Genomic DNA, 20,161 nt, shown 5'->3' with positions numbered 1-20,161 from the left:
TCTGTACTGAGGCTCCCCCTCGCAATTCACTGATCTCCCACCGCCCCCCAAAGTCCCCAAAGACTCTCTGTGGTCCCCTGTACCCTCCTAGCACCCCAATGAACCCCACTTGTCCCCCGAGCACCCCAAAACCCTCCTGTGGTCCCCAGTATGCCCCCATCCATTCACTGAGCCTCCCCAGCACCCCAGTGACCCCATTTACCACCACCCAGCACCCCAGAGAACTCCCAGAATCTCAATGACCCCATTGACCATCTCCCAGCCCCCCAAAGACCCTTATGGGGCCCTGCCCACCTGCAGCACCCCAAAAACCCCCTATACTCCCCAGAAAGGGCCCCCAGCACCCCAATAATGCCCTCAGCCTCCCAGAGACCTTTATGAACCCCTGCCCAGCCCCACAGCCCCCCCAGCACCCCAAAGACCCCCTCTGCTCCTCCACAGTCCCTGCAACGAGCCCCCCAGGACCCCACTGCCCCCTCAACATCTGAACAACTCCAGTGACCCCTTCCAGCTCCCCAGTGACACTGCCCCAGCCCCCCAATAATTCCAGTATCCTCCTGCCCCACTGAGCCCCCCCACCCCCAAACCCACAGCCCCCCAGCACCCCCTTAACCCCATCCTCCACCACACAACTCTTTTTTTTTTTTCCTCTTTCTTTGTTTTTTTTTTACAAAAAGAACAAAAACAGCAACAACCGTTTCTTATAAATATCCGCGGCCGACGGGGCCCCGGGAGGTCCGGGGGGGGTCCCCAGTGCCGCCCCCCCCTCCCGGGGCTGGTTTAGCAGCAAGAGAACAGAAGTGAGAGTTTTGAGGTATTTTCTGGAAGTTTGGGATTTTTTCCTTCGTGTTTCCTTGGGATTTTTTCTTTTTTCCCCCTTCATCGGTTTTCTGGCGTTTCCCGGTGGGGAGGACACAGGGGGGGCCCCCGGTGACCCCTCTGTTAATGAGCTTTGGACTGCAAGGGGGACAGGGGATGAGTCAGAGGGGACAGGGGACCTGCAGGGACTCTCCACAGGCTCAGGGGAGCCCCACGGTGTCCCCAGGCTTGGGGAGGTCCTCAGGGTATCCCCACAGCACAGAGTGTCCCCACAGCACAGGGTGTGCCCCACAGCCCCACAGCACAGGGTGTCCCCTATAGCACAGGGTGTCCCCCCCACATAACAGGGTGTCCCCCCCACAGCACAGGATGTCCCCACAGCACAGGGTGTCCCCCTACAGACCAGGATGTCCCCACAGGACAGGGTGTCCCCTCCCCAGGACAGGATGTCCCACCAAAGGACAGGGTGTCCCCCACCACAGGACAGGGTGTCCCCACAGCACAGGGTGTCCCCCTACAGACCAGGATTTCCCCACAGGACAGGGTCCCCTCACAGCCCAGCATGTCCCGGTGCTTTTCCCCCTCCATCCCACGATGTCCCCCCGGCACAGGCCATCCCTCAGGGCACAGTGATCCCAATCCCAGTGTCCCCAATCCCTGCTGGTCCCTCAAGGGGGGTCCCCCTGCCTCACCACCCCCCAGCCCTACCTTCAGGGCGCTCCTCTTCTCCTCGAACCCCAGGGGCGTCCCCGGCTTCTTCCTGCGGACGGAGCCCCCCGAGCCGGAGGTGCCGGAGCCGGGCGGGCCCGGGGGCCCGGGCAGGCCGGGCGCGGCCTTGCCCTTCAGGGCTCGGCAGTAGGTGGCCGCGTTCTTGCGTTTCTTCACCTCATCCTCGGAGAGCCCCCGGGGCGGCGCCCCCAGCCCCAGCCCGGGGGGCAGCGGCGGCGTTTGGGGGTCGCGGGCGGCGGGGGGGCCCCGGCAGGGCTGGCCCGGGGGCGGCCGCCGCACCCGCGGGGTCCCGTTGAGGATGGCGATGGAGGGCGAAGCCGGCGGGGTGAGTTTCGTCTTGCCGGGGGGAGCCAAGCCCTGATTTTTGCCCTTGACGCTGTCCCCCAAACAGGTCCGTTTGTAGGGGGGGCTGCCGGCCCTGGGCGGGGGCTGCCAGGGCCGGGGCTCCGCGTCCCGTGCCCGGGGGGATCTGCTGGCCTTGCCGGGGGGCAGTTTGCTGAAGGAGGGCGAGGGGGTGTTGGCGGGGAGCGGGGAGGTGATGGACTGCGAGCCCCCTCCGCCACACTCGGGCTGGCTGCAGGCGGCCGCCGCCGGCGGGGACCCCACGGTGTAGGTGAGGCTGGTGGGGAGCCGGCAGCCCCCGGCCCCCGAGAGGCTCCGGAGCGGCGGGGAAGGGGCTGCGGGGCCGTAAAGGGGGGCAGCGGGGCTGGGGGGGGCTGCGGGGAGGTGAAGAGGGGGGACGACGGCTGGAGGGATCTTCCTGTGGGAAGGGAGGGGGTGGGTGAGATGGGGAGCCCCCAAAACTCCTGCTCCCAACCATATCCCCCCAGTTCAGGGGAGAGAGGTGAGATGGGACCCCTCCAAATCCCCATTCCCATCCCTCCAAATCCCCATTCCCATCCCTCCAAATCCCCATTCCCATCCCTCCAGCCCCACCTTGTCCTCCCCAATTCAGGTGTGGAAAGCTGAGATGGGACCCCTCCAAATCCCCATTCCCATCCCTCCAAATCCCCATTCCCATCCCTCCAGCCCCACCTTGTCCTCCCCAATGCAGGTGTGGAAAGGTGAGATGGGACCCCTCCAAATCCCCATTCTGGACCCCTCCAAATCCCCATTCCCATCCCTCTGGCCCCACCCTGTGCTCTCTAATTTAGGTATGGAAAGGTGAGATGGGACCCCTCTCCAAATCCCCATTCCCATCCCTCCAGCCCCACCTTGTCCTCCCCAGTTCAGGAAAGGTGAGATGGGAACCCCCACAAATTCTCACTCCCAGCCCCTCATCCCCACCTTGTCCCCGCGAGTTTGGATGGAGAGGGGTGAAACAGGACATCCCCTCAAATCTCCATTACACCACAATTCAGGTGAGGAGGGGGTGAACAGAAAACCCCCCACCCCAATCTCTGCTCTCAGTCCTGCACCCCATCTTGTCTTTCCCAATTTGGGTGAGAAGGTGATGAAATGGGACCACTCAGATCCCCACTCCCATCTTTGTCCCCCCAATCCTTCCTGATTCAGGTAGGGAGGGGGTCCCAAATCCCCGTTCCCATCCCTCCATCCCCACCTTATCCTCCTCAGTCTGGATCAGAATGGGGTGAAATGAGACCTCCTCATTTCGCACTCACATCCCTGCACCCCCACCTTACCCCGCTCACTTTGACTGGGGGGGTGCAACAAAACCCCCCAAATCCCCACTCCCTCCCTCCCCCTCAGTCCCAACACCATGCTGGGACCCCAGGGACCCCAAACTCCAGGCTTGGTCCCCTGGGCCCCCCTCACCTCCACCTGTGTGCGCTGAGGTGCTGCTCCAGCATGGAGCCCAGCGCGGCACAGAACCGGTCCAGCCGCCGGTCGAACACGTAACAGCCCGGGGTGACCAGGCGGCTGCCAAAGGTGCAGAACTGGGGGGGCACCGTGCCAGGGTCACTGCAGCCCCCCCACACCCCCACCTCAACCACCCACCTGGCACAGAGCCGGGAACAGGACATGGGGATGGGTCACTGGGGGAGCTGGGGGTCCCTGCCAGGCTCTGGGATCTCACATGGATGGGTCACTGGGGGATTTGGGGTTCCCTGTCCCACTCTGGGGTCTCTCATATGGATGGGTCACTGGTGGATTTGGGGGTCCCTGTCCCACTCTGCGGTTTCACATGGATGGATCACTGGTGGATTTGGGGCTCCCTGTCCCACTCTGGTCACTGGTGGATTTGGGGGTCCCTGTCCCACTCTGGGGTCTCTCACATGGATGGGTCACTGATGGATTTGGGGGTCCCTGTCCCACTCTGGGGTCCCACAGGGATGGATCACTGGTGGATTTGGGGGTCCCTGTCCCACTCTGGGGTCTCTCATATGGATGGGTCACTGGTGGATTTGGGGGTCCCTGCCCAGCTCTGGGGTCCCCTCACTCACCGCCTGAGGCCGGGGTGGGCGCACTGGGGCCCGGGGGGGCTCCTCAGCCCCCTCCTCCTCGCTCTCCTCGCTGGACACGCGGCTGCCCCCCTTGGGCAGGGGCAGGGGGAGGCCTCCTGTGCTCCCCTCCCCAGAGGTGGCTGGAGCATCCTCAGGGTCACTGGCAGAGGAAAGTCGGGCCCTGCACCAGAGAGGAACTTTTGGGGTGCTTGATACTGGGGGGTCAATGTGAGACAATATCCAGCCCCCCCAAATCCCCACTCCTAATCCCTACAATGTGCCCCCCCAATCCAGGTGGGGAGAGATGGGACCCCCCCAACCCCAAATCCCCACTTCCATCCACTTCCCCTCCAAATTCAAGTGCAGAGGGGCTGAGACAGGACCCCACAATTCTGCACTCACATTCCTGCTGCCCTGCCACATCCGCCAGTGCAGGGGGGAAAAGGTGAGATGGGAACCCCAAAACCCAGCTCCCAGTCACATCTTCCCCTAATTCAGGTGGTGAGGGGGTGAGACAGGAACTCCCCAAATCCCTGTTCCCACCCACACCCCCCCAAATTCAGCTGGTGAACGGGACCCCCAAATCCCTGCTCCAAACCACATCCCCAAATCCAGGTGGGGAGGGGGTGAGATGGACCCCACCCCCCAAATCTCCACTCCCATTCCTGCCCTTTCAATGCATCCCGTCCAGTTCAGGTGGGGAAAGGTGAGAGGAGACCCCTCCCCAAACCCATGGGGCACTCACCTGGGGGGGTGCAAGCAGTGGGGCAGCCTGGCTCGGCAGGGAGGGGTACTGGGGGGCTGCAGCAGTGAGGGGGTGTCCTGTAGGGCAGGGTGTGGTGGCTCCTTCTCAGGGGGGCTCCTGTCCTTTGGGGGGTCCCCTCGGCGGGTGCTGGCCTTGAGCTCGGCCACCAGCACATCGAAATCCTTGGCCCGACCCTGCACCTCCCGGCGCTGGTGCACTGAGTGGATCTGGGGGAGACAGCAGGGAGGGGGCTCAGGATCCCCCAAAACACCCAGCCTGGGATATTGGGGTGTCCCCTCCCCATTTCCCACTACCTTGCAGGTCAGCAGGCGGGTGCAGAGCTTGTTGGTGTCGGGGTTCCTCACCCCACACTGCCTGTTCAGGTCACACTCCTTACCTGGGGGGACACGGAGGCAGAGGGTGCTGGGGAGTGCTGGGGGGGCACCCCAACACTCCCCACTGGGGCTGGGCATGGAGCACCCACTCCTCGGAGCAGCTCTGGGGGGGACACACAGCCCTGAGAGGTTTGGAGGGGGTAGGGGCTTACCATGTGCTGCTCCCTCCCTTTTTTGCTCCTCTGCAGGGTGAGGCCCCCCCTTTTTTAGCCCCTTCCCTGGGGTGACCTCCCCATTTTCACCTGGGTCCTGCTAATGGCATTGCCATCACCTGGGAGAGTCTGTGGGCACAGCAGCAATTGGCTCTGGGATTTTGGGGGCAGGGGGGCACGTTTGACTCCCATGTTTTGGGGAGTATGTGTCCAACACTCATCTTTTGGGGTGACATATGTCCAAACCCCCTATCTTGGGGGGGGGGCACACATCCAAACTTCATATTTTGGGGTGGCACACACATTTGACACACATATTTTGGGGTGATACATGCTTGACCCCCTTGTTTGGGGGGGGGGCATGTGTTAGACCCCCATATTTTGGGAAGGACAACGCATTTGGCTCCTATATTTTGGGGGGATATGGGTCCAGCCTCCATATTTTGGGGTGACACATGCCCAACCCCCATATTTTTGTGGGGGACATGTATTCAACCCCCACATTTTCAGAGGCTACACATTTAACCCTGTATTTTGGGGGGACACATGTCTCACCCACGTATTTTGGGGGGAACATGTGTTTAACCCCCGTATCTTGGGGGACCATGCATTTACCACCCATATTTTGGGGTGACACATTTGACCCCCCTATTTTGGAGGGATACACATCCAAACCCCATATTTTTGGGGGGACATATATTCAACCCCTCTATTCTGGAGGACACATATTCAACCCCCATATTTTGGGGGGAATGCACATTTGACCCCCATATTTTTTGGGGGGTCACATATTCAATTCTCACATTTTTGTGGGGGACACAACTTCAACCTCCATATTGTGGGGGGAACACGTGTTTAACCCCCATATCTTGCGGGACCACGCATTTACCACCCATATTTTGGGGTGACACATTTGACCCCCCTATTTTGGAGGGATACACATCCAAACCCCATATTTTTGGGGGGACATATATTCAACCCCTCTATTCAGGAGGCCACGTATTCAACCCCCATATTTTGGGAGGAATGCACATTTGACCCCCATATTTTTGGGGGGGTCACATATTCAATTCTCACATTTTTGTGGGGAACACAACTTCAACCCCCATATTGTGGGGGGGGGGAGGCACTTGTTCTACCTCCATATTTTTATGGAGGACACACGTTTGACCCCCATTTTTGGAGCAACACATGCGAATTTGGGGATCCAAACCAAGCTGTGCCCATTCCTTGGGAACAGCCAAGTGGGGGCCCTAAACCTACAGGATAACCAGAACTGAGGGGAGGGCAGGGACCCCCCAACAACCCTCCAGAGGAGAGGGGGGAGCCACTCCCCTGGTACCTACCCCAGTGCTAGACCTGGCCCCGGAATTCCGGCCCCGCTGGGATCATCCGCCCCCCCCCCCATGGCCGGCAAGGAAAGGGGGGACTCACGCGCCAGCTTCCTGTGGGACCTGGGGGGCGCTTTGGGGGCCCCCACATCCTTGTCCCCCGGAGCAGGGACGCTCTCCGGCATGGCCGAATCCCCCCCGACCCCGGCGGGCACCGGGGGCTCTTTGGGCACCGCGGCAGCCGCGGGTTTCCCCAGGGATTCCTTGGAGTTGGTGGGGACGGCTTTGGGGGGCACCTTGATCCCGTGCCCGTCCGGTTTGGGAATGCTGGGGATCTTCTCCAGGTTCACCACGGGCACAAACAAGCTGTGGGAAGAGAGTTTTGGGGAGGAGTGGGTGGCATCAAAGTGACCCCACAAAGAGTTTTGGGGAGGAGGAGGGGGTGGCATCAAAGTGACCCCCCGTTGGTGTCACCCGTGCTGGCACTCACCAGAGGTTGTTGTCCTTGTCCGTGTGCTCAGGGAGGGGCTGGGCTCTCCCTCGGGCACCAGGGAGCTTCTCCTGCAGGGCTTTGGCTGCTCCGGGCGTCCTGCCAGGCACCGGCTGCCCATTCACAGCCACGTGGCACGCAGTGGCACGGGCATAGAGCTTGCTGAGTGGGCCGTGCCGGCGTTCTGCCAGAGGGATGGGATGGGGTGGGATCCATGGGATGGGATCCATGGGATGGGGTGGGATGGCATGGGATGGGATCCATGGGATGGGGTGGGGTGGGATGGGATGGGATCCATGGGATGGGATCCATGGGATGGAGTGGGATGGCATGGGATGGGATCCATGGGATGGGGTGGGGTGGGATGGGATGGGATGCATGGGATGGGATCCATGGGATGGGATGGGATGGGATGGGGTGGGATCCATGGGATGGGTTGAGGGGGGATGGGGTGGGGTGGGATGGGATGCATGGGATGGGATCCATGGGATGGGGTGGGGTGGGGTGGCATGGGATGGGGTGGGATGAGGTGGGATGGGATGGGATCCATGGGATGGGGTGAGGTGGGATCCATGGGATGGGATAGGATGGGATCCATGGGATGGGATGGGATGGGATCCATGGGATGGGATGGGACCCATGGCAATGGCATGGCATGAAATGGGATAACCCCACTGTTAGCCCACACCAGAGCTCACACTGCTGTGAGCCCCCTCCCTGCCCCTAGGCTGTACCCCCTCAGCCAGCCCTGGTGGCATTCCCGGTGCTGTTCCCAGCACCACAGGGTGGAACAGCCATTCCCCAAATTCCTTGGCTCACCACAGTGCTTCTGGAAGGCCTGGGGCTTCACCACCTGGCTGCAGTGGTTGCACACCACCAGGTAGAACTCGTCGTGCGCAGGGCAGTGCCCGAAGATGTCCATGTCTGTGGGGAGAGCTCAGTGAGCTGGCACACACCTGGTGCTGCTGGGAGCACTGCAGACAAGGACCCCAGCTCACACAGCCCCAAAATGGTGGGTTTCACCCCAGAGAGAAGCTCACCTTCCTTAATCAGGGTCATGGTGTCCAGTTTCTTGCTGCCATTCTTGCCATTCTCCTCCAGCTCTGACCCTGATCCTGCCAGAGACAAAATCCTGTCAGTGGCTGGCACACGGACGGTCCCGGTGCTCCCACACAGGGGTGGTCCTGGCATCCCTGCTCCTGGAACAATTAAACCAGACAAAATCAGACCAGAGAGACAAAGCATCCTGTGAGTGATGTTGCCCTGTGGTGTGTCACCATCTCCAGGGTCCCCATCCTGACAGCCCAGTGCCAGCAGGATGTTCCTGGGGACATCCCAGGATGGGATGTGACACTCTTGGGATGTGACATCCCTGGGACATGTTTCCCGTGGGATGGAACATCCCTGAGGACACCCTGGTGCTGGGCTGGGACATCCCTGGGGACAGCCCCATCCCTGAGGAAACCCCAGTGTGGCACACGACACCCCTGGGAACATCCTGCTCCCAGGATGTGACACCCTTGGGTCACCCTGGTTCCCATGCACTCGTGGCCCCACTGGCTGTGCCTGGCCTCTGTTCTGGGGGCACTGGTGGCCACTGAGCCAGGGGCAATGGTGACCCAGCCAACTGTGCCAAACTGGGTGCCCAGTCCGTCCCCAGTCCTATCAGGCCATGCCATACTGGGTGCCCAGTGCCATCCAGCTGTGCCATACTGGGTAACCAGTCCTGCCTGCCTGGCCATGCCATACTGGGTGCCCAGTGCCATCTAGCTGTGCCATGCTGGGCACCCAGACCCATTCAGGTGCACCATGACTGGTGGACAGCCAGTCTCAGTGCTGAGAGCCCACTGGGACACTCCCAGTAAGGAGCACCTGGCTCCCAGTGTGCCCTGCCCAGTTCCCAGAGCAGGATATCCCAGTGCCCCACCTGGGGCTCCCAGTACCTCCTGGTCTGGGGCAATGGTGGCAACAAATTCCCAGTCCAGGCTCTCCAGTTACTGCTCTGTTCCCACCAGTGCCCACTGGACTCCACTGGAATCCAGGATGGGGCACCAGTAACGGGCACAGGGTTCCCAGTGGGCAGACTGGGCCGCCTGGTGCCACATTGGTGCCCAGTTCCTGAATCCCAGTGCCCAGCATGGCTGCCTAGTGCCCACTTCCCAGTGCAAGCACAGGGTGCCTGCTTCCAGGTGCCCAGTGTCCAGTGCAAGGTTCCTAATGTTTGGGCAACTTTTGTAGGATGCCCCATGCCAGTTCTCAGTGCTGAGTGCCCAGTTCCTGGCACCAGGTGCCACATCTGGCTGTGCAGTGCCAGGTTCCCAGTCCCAGTTCCTGGTGCCCGCTGCTGGATGCCACATTCCCAGTACAGGAAGTGCCCATTCCCAGTTCCCAGTGCTCAGTGCTGGGTGCCAGGTCTGGATGCCCAGTGTAAGGTTCCCAGTGCCCAGTTCCTGGTGCCAGGTACCCATTGCAGGATATCCTATTCCCACTGTCTGGTGCCCAGGGCTGGGTGCCCCATTCCTGTTTCTGCATGTTCTGGTGCAGGATGCCACATTCCCAGTGCCAGGATCCCAGTGCAGAACGCCCATTCCCAGTGCCAGAATCCCAGTGCAGGGTGCCCATTCCCAGTGCCAGTTTCCCAGTGCAGGGTGCCCATTCCCAGTGTCTGGTTCCCAATGCAGGATGCCCATTCCCAGTGCAGGGTGCCCCATTCCCAGTACCAAGTTACCAGTGCAGGGTGCCCATTCCCAGTGCCAGGATCCCAGAGCAGGGTGCCCATTCCCAGTGCAGGGTGCCCCATTCCCAGTGCCAGGATCCCAGAGCAGGATGCCCATTCCCAGTGCCAGTTTCCCAGTGCAGGGTGCCCATTCCCAGTGCAGGGTGCCTATTCCCAGTGCCAGGATCCCAGAGCAGGGTGCCCATTCCCAGTGCCAGGATCCCAGAGCAGGGTGCCCATTCCCAGTGCCAGTTTCCCAGTGCAGGGTGCCCATTCTCAGTGCAGGGTGCCTATTCCCAGTGCCAGGATCCCAGTGCAAGGTGCCCATTCCCAGTGCAGGGTGCCCCATTCCCATTCCCACTGTCTGATTCCCAGTGCAGGGTGCCAGGTCTGGCTGCCCTGTTCCCAGTGCCAGGTGCTGGTACAGGATGCTTCATTCCGGGTGTCCAGTTCCCAGTGCCAGGGAACATCCTAGGACATGCCAGGACAACCTGCACCACAAACTGAGCACTGGGAATCCTGCCCTGGGTACCCAGACCCGGCACCCTCTGCTGTGCGCCCAGCTCCCGGTACTGGAGGTCAGGGTGCCAGGTCTCGATGCCCAGTACCGGGTTCCCGTGCCCTGTTTCCCACTGTCCAGCGCAGGATGCCCCTGTTCCCGGTGCCCCGTTCCCAGAGCAGAACGAGCCGGTGCAGAACCTGCTCCTCTCGGTTCCCAGCGCCCGGTGGAGGATGCTCCGTCGGCGGTTCCCAGTGCAGGATGCCCCGTTCCCAGCGCCCGGTGCGGGATGCCCTGCTGCCGCTTCCCGGTGCCGGACTCCCCTCTCCCGGTGCCGTTGCCCGCCCGCCGCGCGGCGGCGCTCGGACCGGGGGTCGGCGGGCGCGGCCCCGGTCGCGAAGCCCCCCCCGCCGCCGCCGCCCTCACCGGTGTCGGCGGGCGGCCCGGCCCGCTCCAGCCAGGCGCTCCAGCTCTGCCCCGCGAACTCGTCCAGGCCGGGCACCGGCCGCCGCTCCGCCGCCATCGCCGCCGCCGCCGCCGCGGCACCGCCGCCCCCCCCGCACCGCCCCCGCCCCGCGCATGCGCCGCGCGCCCCGCCCGCCCCGCGGCACCACGGGCACGGTAGTCCCGGAGCGACCCCCGCCCGGCCCGAGCCCGGCAGCCAACCCGCTATCCCCCCCCCCCCGAGCTGGGGACACCCGGTACCCGCACTGCCGGGGGTCCCGAGGGAGCCCTGTACCAGGCTGGGGTCTGCTGTTATCCCTGCACGGGGATGGGGGTACCCGGTAACCCTGTAACAGGTTAGGGGTACCCGGTTTCGCTAGAACAGGTTAGGGGTACCCGGTGTCCCTAGAACAGGCTGAGGGTTCCCAGTATCCCTATAACAGTTAGGGGCACTCGGTATCCCTATAACAGGTTAGGAGCACTCGGTATCCCTATAACAGGTCAGGGGCTCTCGGTACCCCTATAACAGGTTAGGAGCACTCGGTATCCCTATAACAGTTAGGGGCACTCAGTATCCCTATAACAGGTTGGGGGCACTCGTGTCCCTATAACAGGTCAGGGGCTCTCGGTACCCCTATAACAGGTTAGGGGCACTCGGTATCCCTATAACAGGTTAGGGGCATTCAGTATCCCTATAACAGTTAGGGGCACTCAGTATCCCTATAACAGGTTGGGGGCACTCGGTATCCCTATAAAAGGTTAGGGGCATTCAGTATCCCCATGCTCAGTTGGGGTTCCCTCTTGTCCCCATACCAGACCCAGAGCCCAAGTTATTCCTATAAGGGGCTGGGATCTCCTGTTATCCCTGTATGGGCATGGGGGTATCCCTATAACAGGTTGGGGGCACTCGGTATCCCTATAAAAGGTTAGGGGCATTCAGTATCCCCATGCTCAGTTGGGGTTCCCTCTTGTCCCCATACCAGACCCAGAGCCCAAGTTATTCCTATAAGGGGCTGGGATCTCCTATTATCTCTGTATGGGCATGGGGGTATCCCTCTAACAGGTTAGGGCTACCCGGTATCCCTATAACAGGTTAGGGGTACCCGGTATCCCTATAACAGGTTAGCGGTACTCGGTATCCTTATAACAGGTTAGGGGCACTCGGGATCCCTATACGTGGTTGGGGTTCCCTGTTATCCCCATATCGGACCCAGAACCCCAGTTATTCCTATTAGGGGCTGGGATCTGGTATAGTTATCTCTGTACAGGGATGGGGGTATCCAGTATCCCTATAACAGGTTGGGGGCACTTGGTATCCCTATTCTCGGTTAGGATTCCCTGTTATCCCCATACCAGACCCAGAACCCCAGTTATTCCTATAAGGGACTGGGGTCTGGTATAGTTACTCCTATACGGGACTGTGAGCCCAGGGTATTGCCATACAAGGCTGAGGTTCCAGATTATTCCTGTGAGGGGCTGGGGTTCCCCATTATGCCTATACCAGCCTGGGATGCCCCATTATCCTTCCACTGGTCTGGGGTTCCCTATTATCCCTATATTGATCTGGGACTCCCTGCCATTATTCCCATTCCAGCTGGGGTTCCTGATTATCCCTATACAGGACTGGTGCTCCCAATGTTATCCCAAAACTGAGCTGGGGTTCCTGATTATCCCTATACAGGACTGGTGCTCCCAAATGTTATCCCAATACCAGACCGAGGTTCCTGATTATCCCTATACAGGACTGCTGCTCATGATGTTATCCCAATACTGGACTGGGGTTCCTGATTATCCCTATACAGGACTGGTGCTCCCAATGTTATCCCAATACTGGGCTGGGGTTCCTGATTATCCCTATACAGGACTGGTGCTCCCAATGTTATCCCAATACTGGGCTGGGGTTCCTGATTATCCCTATACAGGACTGGTGCTCCCAATGTTATCCCAATACTGGACTGGGGTTCCTGATTATCTCTATACTGGAGTGGTGCTCCCAGTATTATCCCAATACCGGACTGGATTTCCTGATTATCCTTTTACTGATCTGGGGTCCCCTGTGACCTGTCTGGGACCCTCCATCAGCCCGAACTGATCTGAGATCCACAGCCCACCCTCTACCAGAGATGGGACGGGTTTATCCCTGCACGGACCAGGGGTAGTGCCCCACCCGGGTGTGTGCTCAGCTCCGCACCGAGGCAGACACAGGAGCCCCAGTGCACAGCTGGTAGCCAGGACTTTATGCGCCCCACACAGACACGGAGCCCCGGGTGACACACGGAGCCCCCGACACCGAGCGGGACCCCCGGGATTCCGTGTCCCCCTCCAGCATCCGAACCCCCGGCGGCTCCAACGCGGTGACAGCGACACCCCGTCCCCGGGCTGGCGGCCGGCGCGAGGTCCCGGGGGCCGGGCGGGGTCCCGGGCGGGGTCCCCCCGGGCTGGGTCCCCCCGGTCACTGCTTGTCGATGGCGCCCTGCTCGGCCGCGCTGTCGCGGGGCGCGGGCGGCCGCAGCCACGGCGTCTCCCGCAGCACGAACCAGCAGTTCCCGGCCCACAGCAGGAAGTTGAGGAACCCGAAGAGCTGCAGGAGAGGAAAGGGGAGAGGACAGAGAAACAGGGAGAGGGTCCCACAGGGCAGCCTTGGGGGAGTATAGCACCCCATACACAACCTGTGTGCCCCATGAGCTCCAAACACCCCATGAACCCTGTGCATCCCAAATTTCCCATGCATTCCATACACCCCATGAACCCTGTGCATCCCAAATTTCCCATACATTCCATACACTGCATGCAGCCTGTGCATCGTGTGTGCCCTGTGCACCCCACACACCCCAAACTTTCCATGCATTCCATACACCCCATGTACCCTGTGCATGGTGTGTGCCCTGTGCACCCCACACACCCCAAACTTTCCATACATTCCATACATCACATGCAGCCTGTGCATTGTGTGTGCCCTATACACCCCAAACTTCCCATACACCCCATACACCCTATACTTTCCATACATTCCATACACCCCATGCAGCCTGTGCATGGTGTGTGCCCTATACATCCCACACACCCCATACACACCATAATTCCCGTACATCCCACGCACCCCACTGTGCTCCAGGCACCCACGTGCCCCATGTGTATCCCACATCCTGCGCCCCACACACCCCAAATTCCACACCCATGCACCCCAGGCAATTTATGCACCCCATGTGCCCCAGTGTGCACCCCACAGACCCTGTATGCCACATGTATCTCATGCACCCCATGTGCACCGTGTAACCCCCATGCCAGATGCACCCCATGCACCCCACTTCACCCCATACCTCAAGCACCTCATATGCCCCATGCCCCCATGCACATCATGCACCCCACACATCCCAAACACTGCCAGGGACTGCACCACCACCCTCCACCCCATCCCAGTAGTCCCTGGTGGCTGGGTGCCACAATCCCATTGCCAGGATCCCTGTGCCAGGATCCCAGTGCAGGGTGCCCCATTCCCAGTGCCAGATTCCCAGTACAAGGTGCCCATTCCCAATGTCTGGTTCCCAGTGCCAGGTGTCCCATTCCCAGTGCCAGGATCCCAGAGCAGGGTGCCCCATTCCCAGTGCCAGGATCCCAGAGCAGGGTGCCCATTCCCAGTGCAGGATCCCAGAGCAGGGTGCCCATTCCCAGGGCCAGGATCCCAGTGGGGGGGATGCAGGGTGGATTCCCCATCCTGTGGTACCAAGGCAGGTGGCTGTGGAATGTTTTCACCCACATTTCCATTCTGTGCCCATATTTTCATCTGTGTGCCCACACTGCCACTGCCCTCTCCTGGCTGAGCTCAGGAATCTGGCACAGGTGTGGCAGAGTGTGTGAGTGTACACCTGTGTGCCCATGTGTGTGTGCCCATGTGTGTGCCTGTGTGTGTGCCTGTGTGTGTGCCTGTGTGTGCCCCTTTGTGTGTGCCCATGTGTGTGTGCCCATGTGTGCCCATGCATGTGTGCCTGTGTGTGCGCCTGTGTGTGCCCCTTTGTGTGTGCCCATGTGTGTGCCACTCTGTGTGTGTGTGTCCACGTGTGTGCCCCCAGGTGCATGCCCATGTGTGTATGCCCATGTGTGTGTGCCCCTGTGTGTGTGCCCATGTGTGCTCCCGTGTTTGTGCCCATGTTTGTGCCCATGCGTGTATGCCCATGTGTGCCAATGTATGTGCCCATTTGGGCTCATGTGTGTGTGCCCCGTATGTGCCCACGTGTGTGCCTGTGTGTGTGTGCCCACGTGTTTGTCTGTGTGTGTGCCCATGTGTGTGCCCCTCTTTTCCATGTGTGTGTCCCTGTGTGCCTGTGTGTGTGCCCCCCTGTGTGCCTGTGTGTGCGCCTGTGTGTGCCCATGTGTTTGTCTGTGTGTGTGCCCGTGTGTGCCCATGTGTGTGCCCCTCTGTACCCATGTGTGCCCGTGTGTGTGCCCACGTGTGTGCCCGTGTATGTGCCTGTGTGTGTGCCTGTGTGTGTGCCCACGTGTGTGCCCACTTGTGTGTGCCGCTGTGTGCCCATGTGTGTGTGCCCCTGTGTGCCCATGTATGTGCCTGTGTGTGTCCATGTGTGCGTCCATGTGTGCGTGTCCACATGTGCCCATGTCTATGCCCGTGTGTGTGCCCATGTGTGCCCATGTATGTGCCTGTGTGTGTCCATGTGTGTGTGCCCATGTGTGCCCGTGTCTATGCCTGTGTGTGTGCCCACGTGTGCCCGTGTCTATGCCTGTGTCTGTGCCCACGTGTGCCCGTGTCTACACCCGTGTGTGTGCCCGTGTGTGCCCATGTCTATGCCGCTGTGCATGCCCCGTGCCCTCACCACCGAGATGTTGGCCAGCCCCATGGCGGGCGTGGTGCCAGCGTTGCAGAGCACGCCGTCGGCCTGGCACACGGCCATGGCAGCGATGAGGGCGGAGGGGCGCGTGGCCGCCTTCACGTCGCTCAGCCCCTTGCCCCAGGCCGCCGCCGCCACCAGCCAGAAGAAGGCAAAGCAGACGGTGACACAGAAATCCTGCCAGGACGAGAGCCTGGCATCAGCTGGCACCCTGGCACAGCGCTGGGCTCACGTGCCCCAGGGCTGAGCCTGCCTTACTGTGAACGGGAGCTTCGTGTTCTCCGTGTACAGGGAATGGAAGCGGAGGTAGAGCACCAGAGCAGCCATGGAGTAGAGGAAGGAGAAGACCCCCAGGGTCACGAAAAACTCGGCGGGAGCAGAGAAATCGCCGACGAGGTACAGGGTGCGGGCTTCTGATTCATCCTCACAGTTGGGCATCCCAAAGGGAATCTGGTATAACCTGGGGTACAGGGAGGGGGTCAGGGGGCTGGGAATGGACAGGATGGTGGGGGTAGGTGGTGTAACCACGCTGGGGTGGTCCCCTGGGAATGGAGATGGTGACAGGGATGGATAGAATCATCAGGATGGGGTGGTCTCCTGGGATGGGAGAGATGGATGGACTAAGTGCTGGGGTGGTTCCCTGGGAATGGAGGTGGTGACAGGGATGGATAGAATAACCAGGCTGGGGTGGTCCCCTGGGAATGGTGACAATGACAGGGATGGCCAGAATAACCAGGCTGGGGTGGTCCCCTGGGAATGGAGATGATGACATGGGTGGCCAGAATAACCAGGATGGGGTGGTCCCCTGGGATAGATGGCACAGATCCACTGCCATACCCTGGATTCTCTTCCAGGGTCTAGTGCCCTGGCATGGGGCAGGTGGCAGAGGAGAGGGGTTAGAACTGTGACTCTCATCTGGCCCAACTCCATCATTGCCTTCCCAGATAAATCAGGATTCCCATGGTCTTCCCTGAGTACTGAGAATTTCTGTCTCTCCCCACCCTGGTTTTCCATGATTAACAAGAATCCCCCTGGGTGGTGTCAGGAATGGACAGGGATGCCAGGGGATGTCCCATAGGGTCAGGGTGTGGATGGTTCCCAGCTGAACCCGGCACTGCAGAGACCATGGCTGTGGTCCCATGGAGGTCCTGCCAGCAGGAAGGGAATCTAACCCAGCCCAGCTTCCCCAGTTTGTGTGGGGGCAACTGGGGGGTGTCAGGGCTCAGCACCCCCTCACCTGAAGGGGTACCCGAACTGGATGCTGATGGCTGTCATCCCTCCACTGTCACATTTCACTGTGGCTCCGGTCTCGCCGCTGAAGGAGCCGCAGGAGCCGAAGGCGAAGATGGCAAAGAGCTACAGGAGGGGGCAGTGGGTCAGGGGGGTGAGCCCTGGGCCCCTTTCGTCCTTGGGGGCCAGGCTGCATCCCCTGGCAGTCAGTAATGGGCAAGCTGCCACCCCCCAGGTGCTGCCCTCAGGTGCCTCCCTCCAGCACTGGGATTCTGCTGTCACTGGGATGTGAGCGTGGGGGTCATGTTTGGGTGGGTGGGGACACCAAGGCCAATCCCACCCCATCCCCCTTAATTCTGGGCAGGGTACTGAGTGCCAGAGTGGGTTTCCAGGCAGCTGGGAGCATCCCCATGGTGGGACCCCCAGAGCTGTCCCCTCCCCAGGAGCCAGCACTGCCCTCCCTTGCTGTTGGAGTCCCACTGCTTTCATCTCTTGGATGAGGGTGCTGGGAAAACACCATTCCCAAAGGGTTTCCCCACAGCTCCTCCTGGCTGAGCTCCCAGCCCCCCTGGGTGAAATGGGGGATAATTTAAATTTAAAATAGACACTGTACTTTTTACAACAGCAGGACCTTATACAACCCACACTAGGACTCAAATAGTTCAGACTCAACCCAAACTTGAACCTGAAGTGTATGAAATAGGCCCCTACATAGTGAGAAATGTGGGTGAACAACTGTTGTTCAATCCAGAATGGTCTCTCAAACATGTTGAGTTGCTAATGCAAATTAACATCTCAAAAATCCAACCAGCCTGCTCCTCTCTCCTAAGAACATCCTTTGAGGGCTGGACAACGTTGTTACAAAGACAGGTATACCTCAGGAGCAGAATAAGAAAGGATCTAACTGGGATCCTTTAGGGACAAGATTGGGAGTTTTAAATGGAATTGATTCAGAAATACTGTTGAATATTCTCCTGCAGGGATGGGCAGCCCATGTGTGGCACTAAGGATTTAAGCAGCAGTGTCAATGGATCCTCCAGGGATTTTCTCCTCGGTTTTGTTTTTGGGCTGTCTTTGCACGTGGGATCTGATCCCATATGGTGGCCTCAATGGCAGGGGGAGCCCAGAGCCTCCGTGGGTGGGATTATGCAAACCAAAGAGCTGTAGGAGCAGGGGAAAGCCCCTCAAGCTGGCTTCTCCCGGTGGGAGATGCCCAAAGAGAGCTGAGTCCCCCCTGTACCTCAGTTTCCCCCGGGAGCCCCCCAGCCCTGGCGAGGCCGAGCTGCAGAAATGCCACCCTGAAACCCAATCTCCCAGGAGCCATTCATGGCATGGCCAGAACAGGACAGAGCCGCGGGCACTTGGCTGCCCCCCTGTCCCCAGGGTCCCCTTCCTGGGGCTCACTGACCCTCAGTCTCTCTCCCCACACACCCACCCACCCCCCCAGTGCCCCCTGAGCCCCTGGCAGTGGCAGGGACCCGGCACCCCGATGTCACTGTCCCCTTTGGCATGGCTGGGCACAGCCACCTGCTCAAGGTCACCGGGAGGGGCTGGTGGCCCGAACCCGTGTGGCCCCACTGCCGTCCTCCCCCGGAGCCCCCAAAATGAGGCCTCCACCCCGCTGCTGATGGGGTGCAGGAAGCTCTGGAGGGGCAGGGGGGGCTCTGGGATTCCTTCAGGAAAGAATGGAACCCCCCAAATGTGGGGGGACTGCGGGCTGTGGGGAGCAGCAGTGCTGGGAAGGGGCAGTGACGGGGGCACACCGGGGACCGGGGGGCACAGCGGGGTCACTCACCCATTCCAGCACCTTGATGAAACCCAGCGGCTCCTGAAGGCGGCCCCAGCGCAGCCCACGAAGGACGCGGTCCTGCAGGAGAGAGCGGCGGGAGCACCGGGACAGCACCGGGACAGCACCGGGGGCTGCTCCGGGGGATGGGGCGCAACCCCGGGTTGCCACAACGGGATTGCCCCGGGCAGGGGGCTGTAACGGGAGTCAGGGGGCTGCAATGGGGCCTCCTCCGGGCTGGGGGTTGCCTCGGTGGAGAAGGGTCTGCTCCGGGAAACCTCCCAGAGAACAGGAGGGGCCGCACCGGGGAACCGAGGAGCTGCCCTGGGGAAACAGGGGGGATGCAACGGGATTGCCCCGGACAGGGGCTGCCCTGGGGGACCGGGGAACGACATCGGCCACGGCACCAGAGCAGCGGAGGGCTCTGGTGATCGGAGATCGCACCGGCGGCTACAACGGGACACTGTGCGCTGCTCCGGGGGTCGGCACTGGAACACCACGGAAGCCTCCGGGGATCGCCTCCCAGACACCGGGGGGACACCGGGAGTTGCCCCAAGCAACAGTGCCGGGACACCGAGGGGCTGCACCGGGAGCCTGCCGCGGTCACCGGGAGGGGGGACGCACCGGAGCCCTACCTGGAGCCGGGGCGCTTTATCACCGGCCGCGGGGGCGCCGGGCTCCGACATGGCCGGGCCGGGGGCGGTCGGTGCTGCCTCCGCCGCCCGCTGGGACGGCTCCGCTGGCGGAGCCGCCACCGGGCACCGCAGCGCCCCCGGGGCGGGCAGCACCGCCCCGCCCCCGGCAGCGCCCCTGGGCCGGGTCCCCCGGGCCTGCCCCCCGCCCCGGGCCGCCCCCGGGCCCTCCGGGCAGCGCAGCGCCCCCCGGGGGGGATCCGGCCGTGCATCGGCTCCGCCGCTCCCCCGGCAGCCGGGAGCGCTGGAACGGGGCGGGAATTCCGCCGGGGAGCGCTACCGGGGCCGTCAAGGAGGCTGGCGGCGTGGCACCGTGTACCGGGGGTTGGGGTGCCGGTATGGCCTGGGGGGACAGGGGCGTACAGCCCCTCCCGGTACCTCCTCCCGGTATTCCCCTCCGTGCCGGAGCCCCTTCCCGACACCGCCTCCCGGAGCTTCTTCCCGGTGCCCCTTTCTCGGTATCCCATCCCGGTACCGCCTCCCCGACCCCCCATTCCCGGTACCCCCTTCTCGACCCCCCTTTAACGACTCCACTTTCCCGGTTCCCCATTCCCGGGAACCCCTCCCGGCACCGCGCCGTGCCCGCCGCAGGCCCCGCCCCCTGCTGCTCTGGCCCAGCCCCTGGCACTAAAGCCACGCCCTCTATAGACCACACCCCTCAGGGCATCGCCCCGCCCCCACAAGTCAGACCACGCCCCACCAGCATCCTAGCGGTATGGCCACGCCCCCGATGATACGACCCCGCCCATCGCGCGTTTGTCCCGCCCCATCGCATGGCCCCGCCCATCTCCCGTCTCCCCAATCCCGGCCCCGCCCCTCCCCTCTGCGCTGGTCCCGCCCTCCCCGCGCTTCTATTGGTCGAACCGCAGCGCCGCTGTCCAATG

The 20,161-nt window shown here is 61.6% G+C and overlaps 2 protein-coding genes across 4 annotated transcripts; both read right to left on the bottom strand.

Annotated features, from left to right (window-relative positions):
- Nucleotides 1-641: 641 nt before the first annotated feature.
- ATXN7L2 (ataxin 7 like 2) lies at nucleotides 642-10,836 on the bottom strand. 3 transcript variants are annotated; one of them, XM_071450303.1, is made up of 11 exons: nucleotides 10,708-10,836; nucleotides 8,107-8,181; nucleotides 7,886-7,990; nucleotides 7,067-7,250; nucleotides 6,680-6,942; nucleotides 5,013-5,095; nucleotides 4,699-4,925; nucleotides 3,954-4,134; nucleotides 3,325-3,446; nucleotides 1,528-2,308; nucleotides 642-957 (listed from the first exon to the last, which is right to left on the bottom strand). In XM_071450303.1, the coding sequence occupies exons 1-11, from the start codon at nucleotides 10,802-10,804 to the stop codon at nucleotides 943-945; spliced, it is 2,133 nt and encodes a 710-aa protein (XP_071306404.1). In that variant the 5' UTR covers nucleotides 10,805-10,836; the 3' UTR covers nucleotides 642-942. The 3 variants fall into 3 exon arrangements, with proteins under 3 accessions (XP_071306404.1, XP_071306403.1, XP_071306405.1); XM_071450302.1 differs by having other exon boundaries at nucleotides 8,107-8,265; nucleotides 10,708-10,833; XM_071450304.1 differs by lacking the exon at nucleotides 10,708-10,836 and adding an exon at nucleotides 10,482-10,672.
- Nucleotides 10,837-12,992: 2,156 nt separating this feature from the next.
- On the bottom strand, nucleotides 12,993-19,366 carry SYPL2 (synaptophysin like 2). Its single transcript, XM_071450312.1, has 6 exons — nucleotides 19,221-19,366; nucleotides 18,595-18,666; nucleotides 16,807-16,925; nucleotides 15,828-16,029; nucleotides 15,555-15,746; nucleotides 12,993-13,306 (listed from the first exon to the last, which is right to left on the bottom strand). Exons 1-6 carry the CDS (start codon nucleotides 19,269-19,271, stop codon nucleotides 13,178-13,180), a joined length of 765 nt encoding a protein of 254 aa, XP_071306413.1. The 5' UTR covers nucleotides 19,272-19,366; the 3' UTR covers nucleotides 12,993-13,177.
- Nucleotides 19,367-20,161: the final 795 nt, after the last annotated feature.

The sequence above is a fragment of the Agelaius tricolor genome, unplaced genomic scaffold, assembly GCF_023055355.1.
Source record: "Agelaius tricolor isolate 1412-34295 unplaced genomic scaffold, bAgeTri1.0.p SCAF_30, whole genome shotgun sequence".
Taxonomy (NCBI): domain Eukaryota; kingdom Metazoa; phylum Chordata; class Aves; order Passeriformes; family Icteridae; genus Agelaius; species Agelaius tricolor.
Note: the sequence above shows the minus strand (reverse complement) of the source record. Positions and strands in the feature narration are given on the sequence as shown.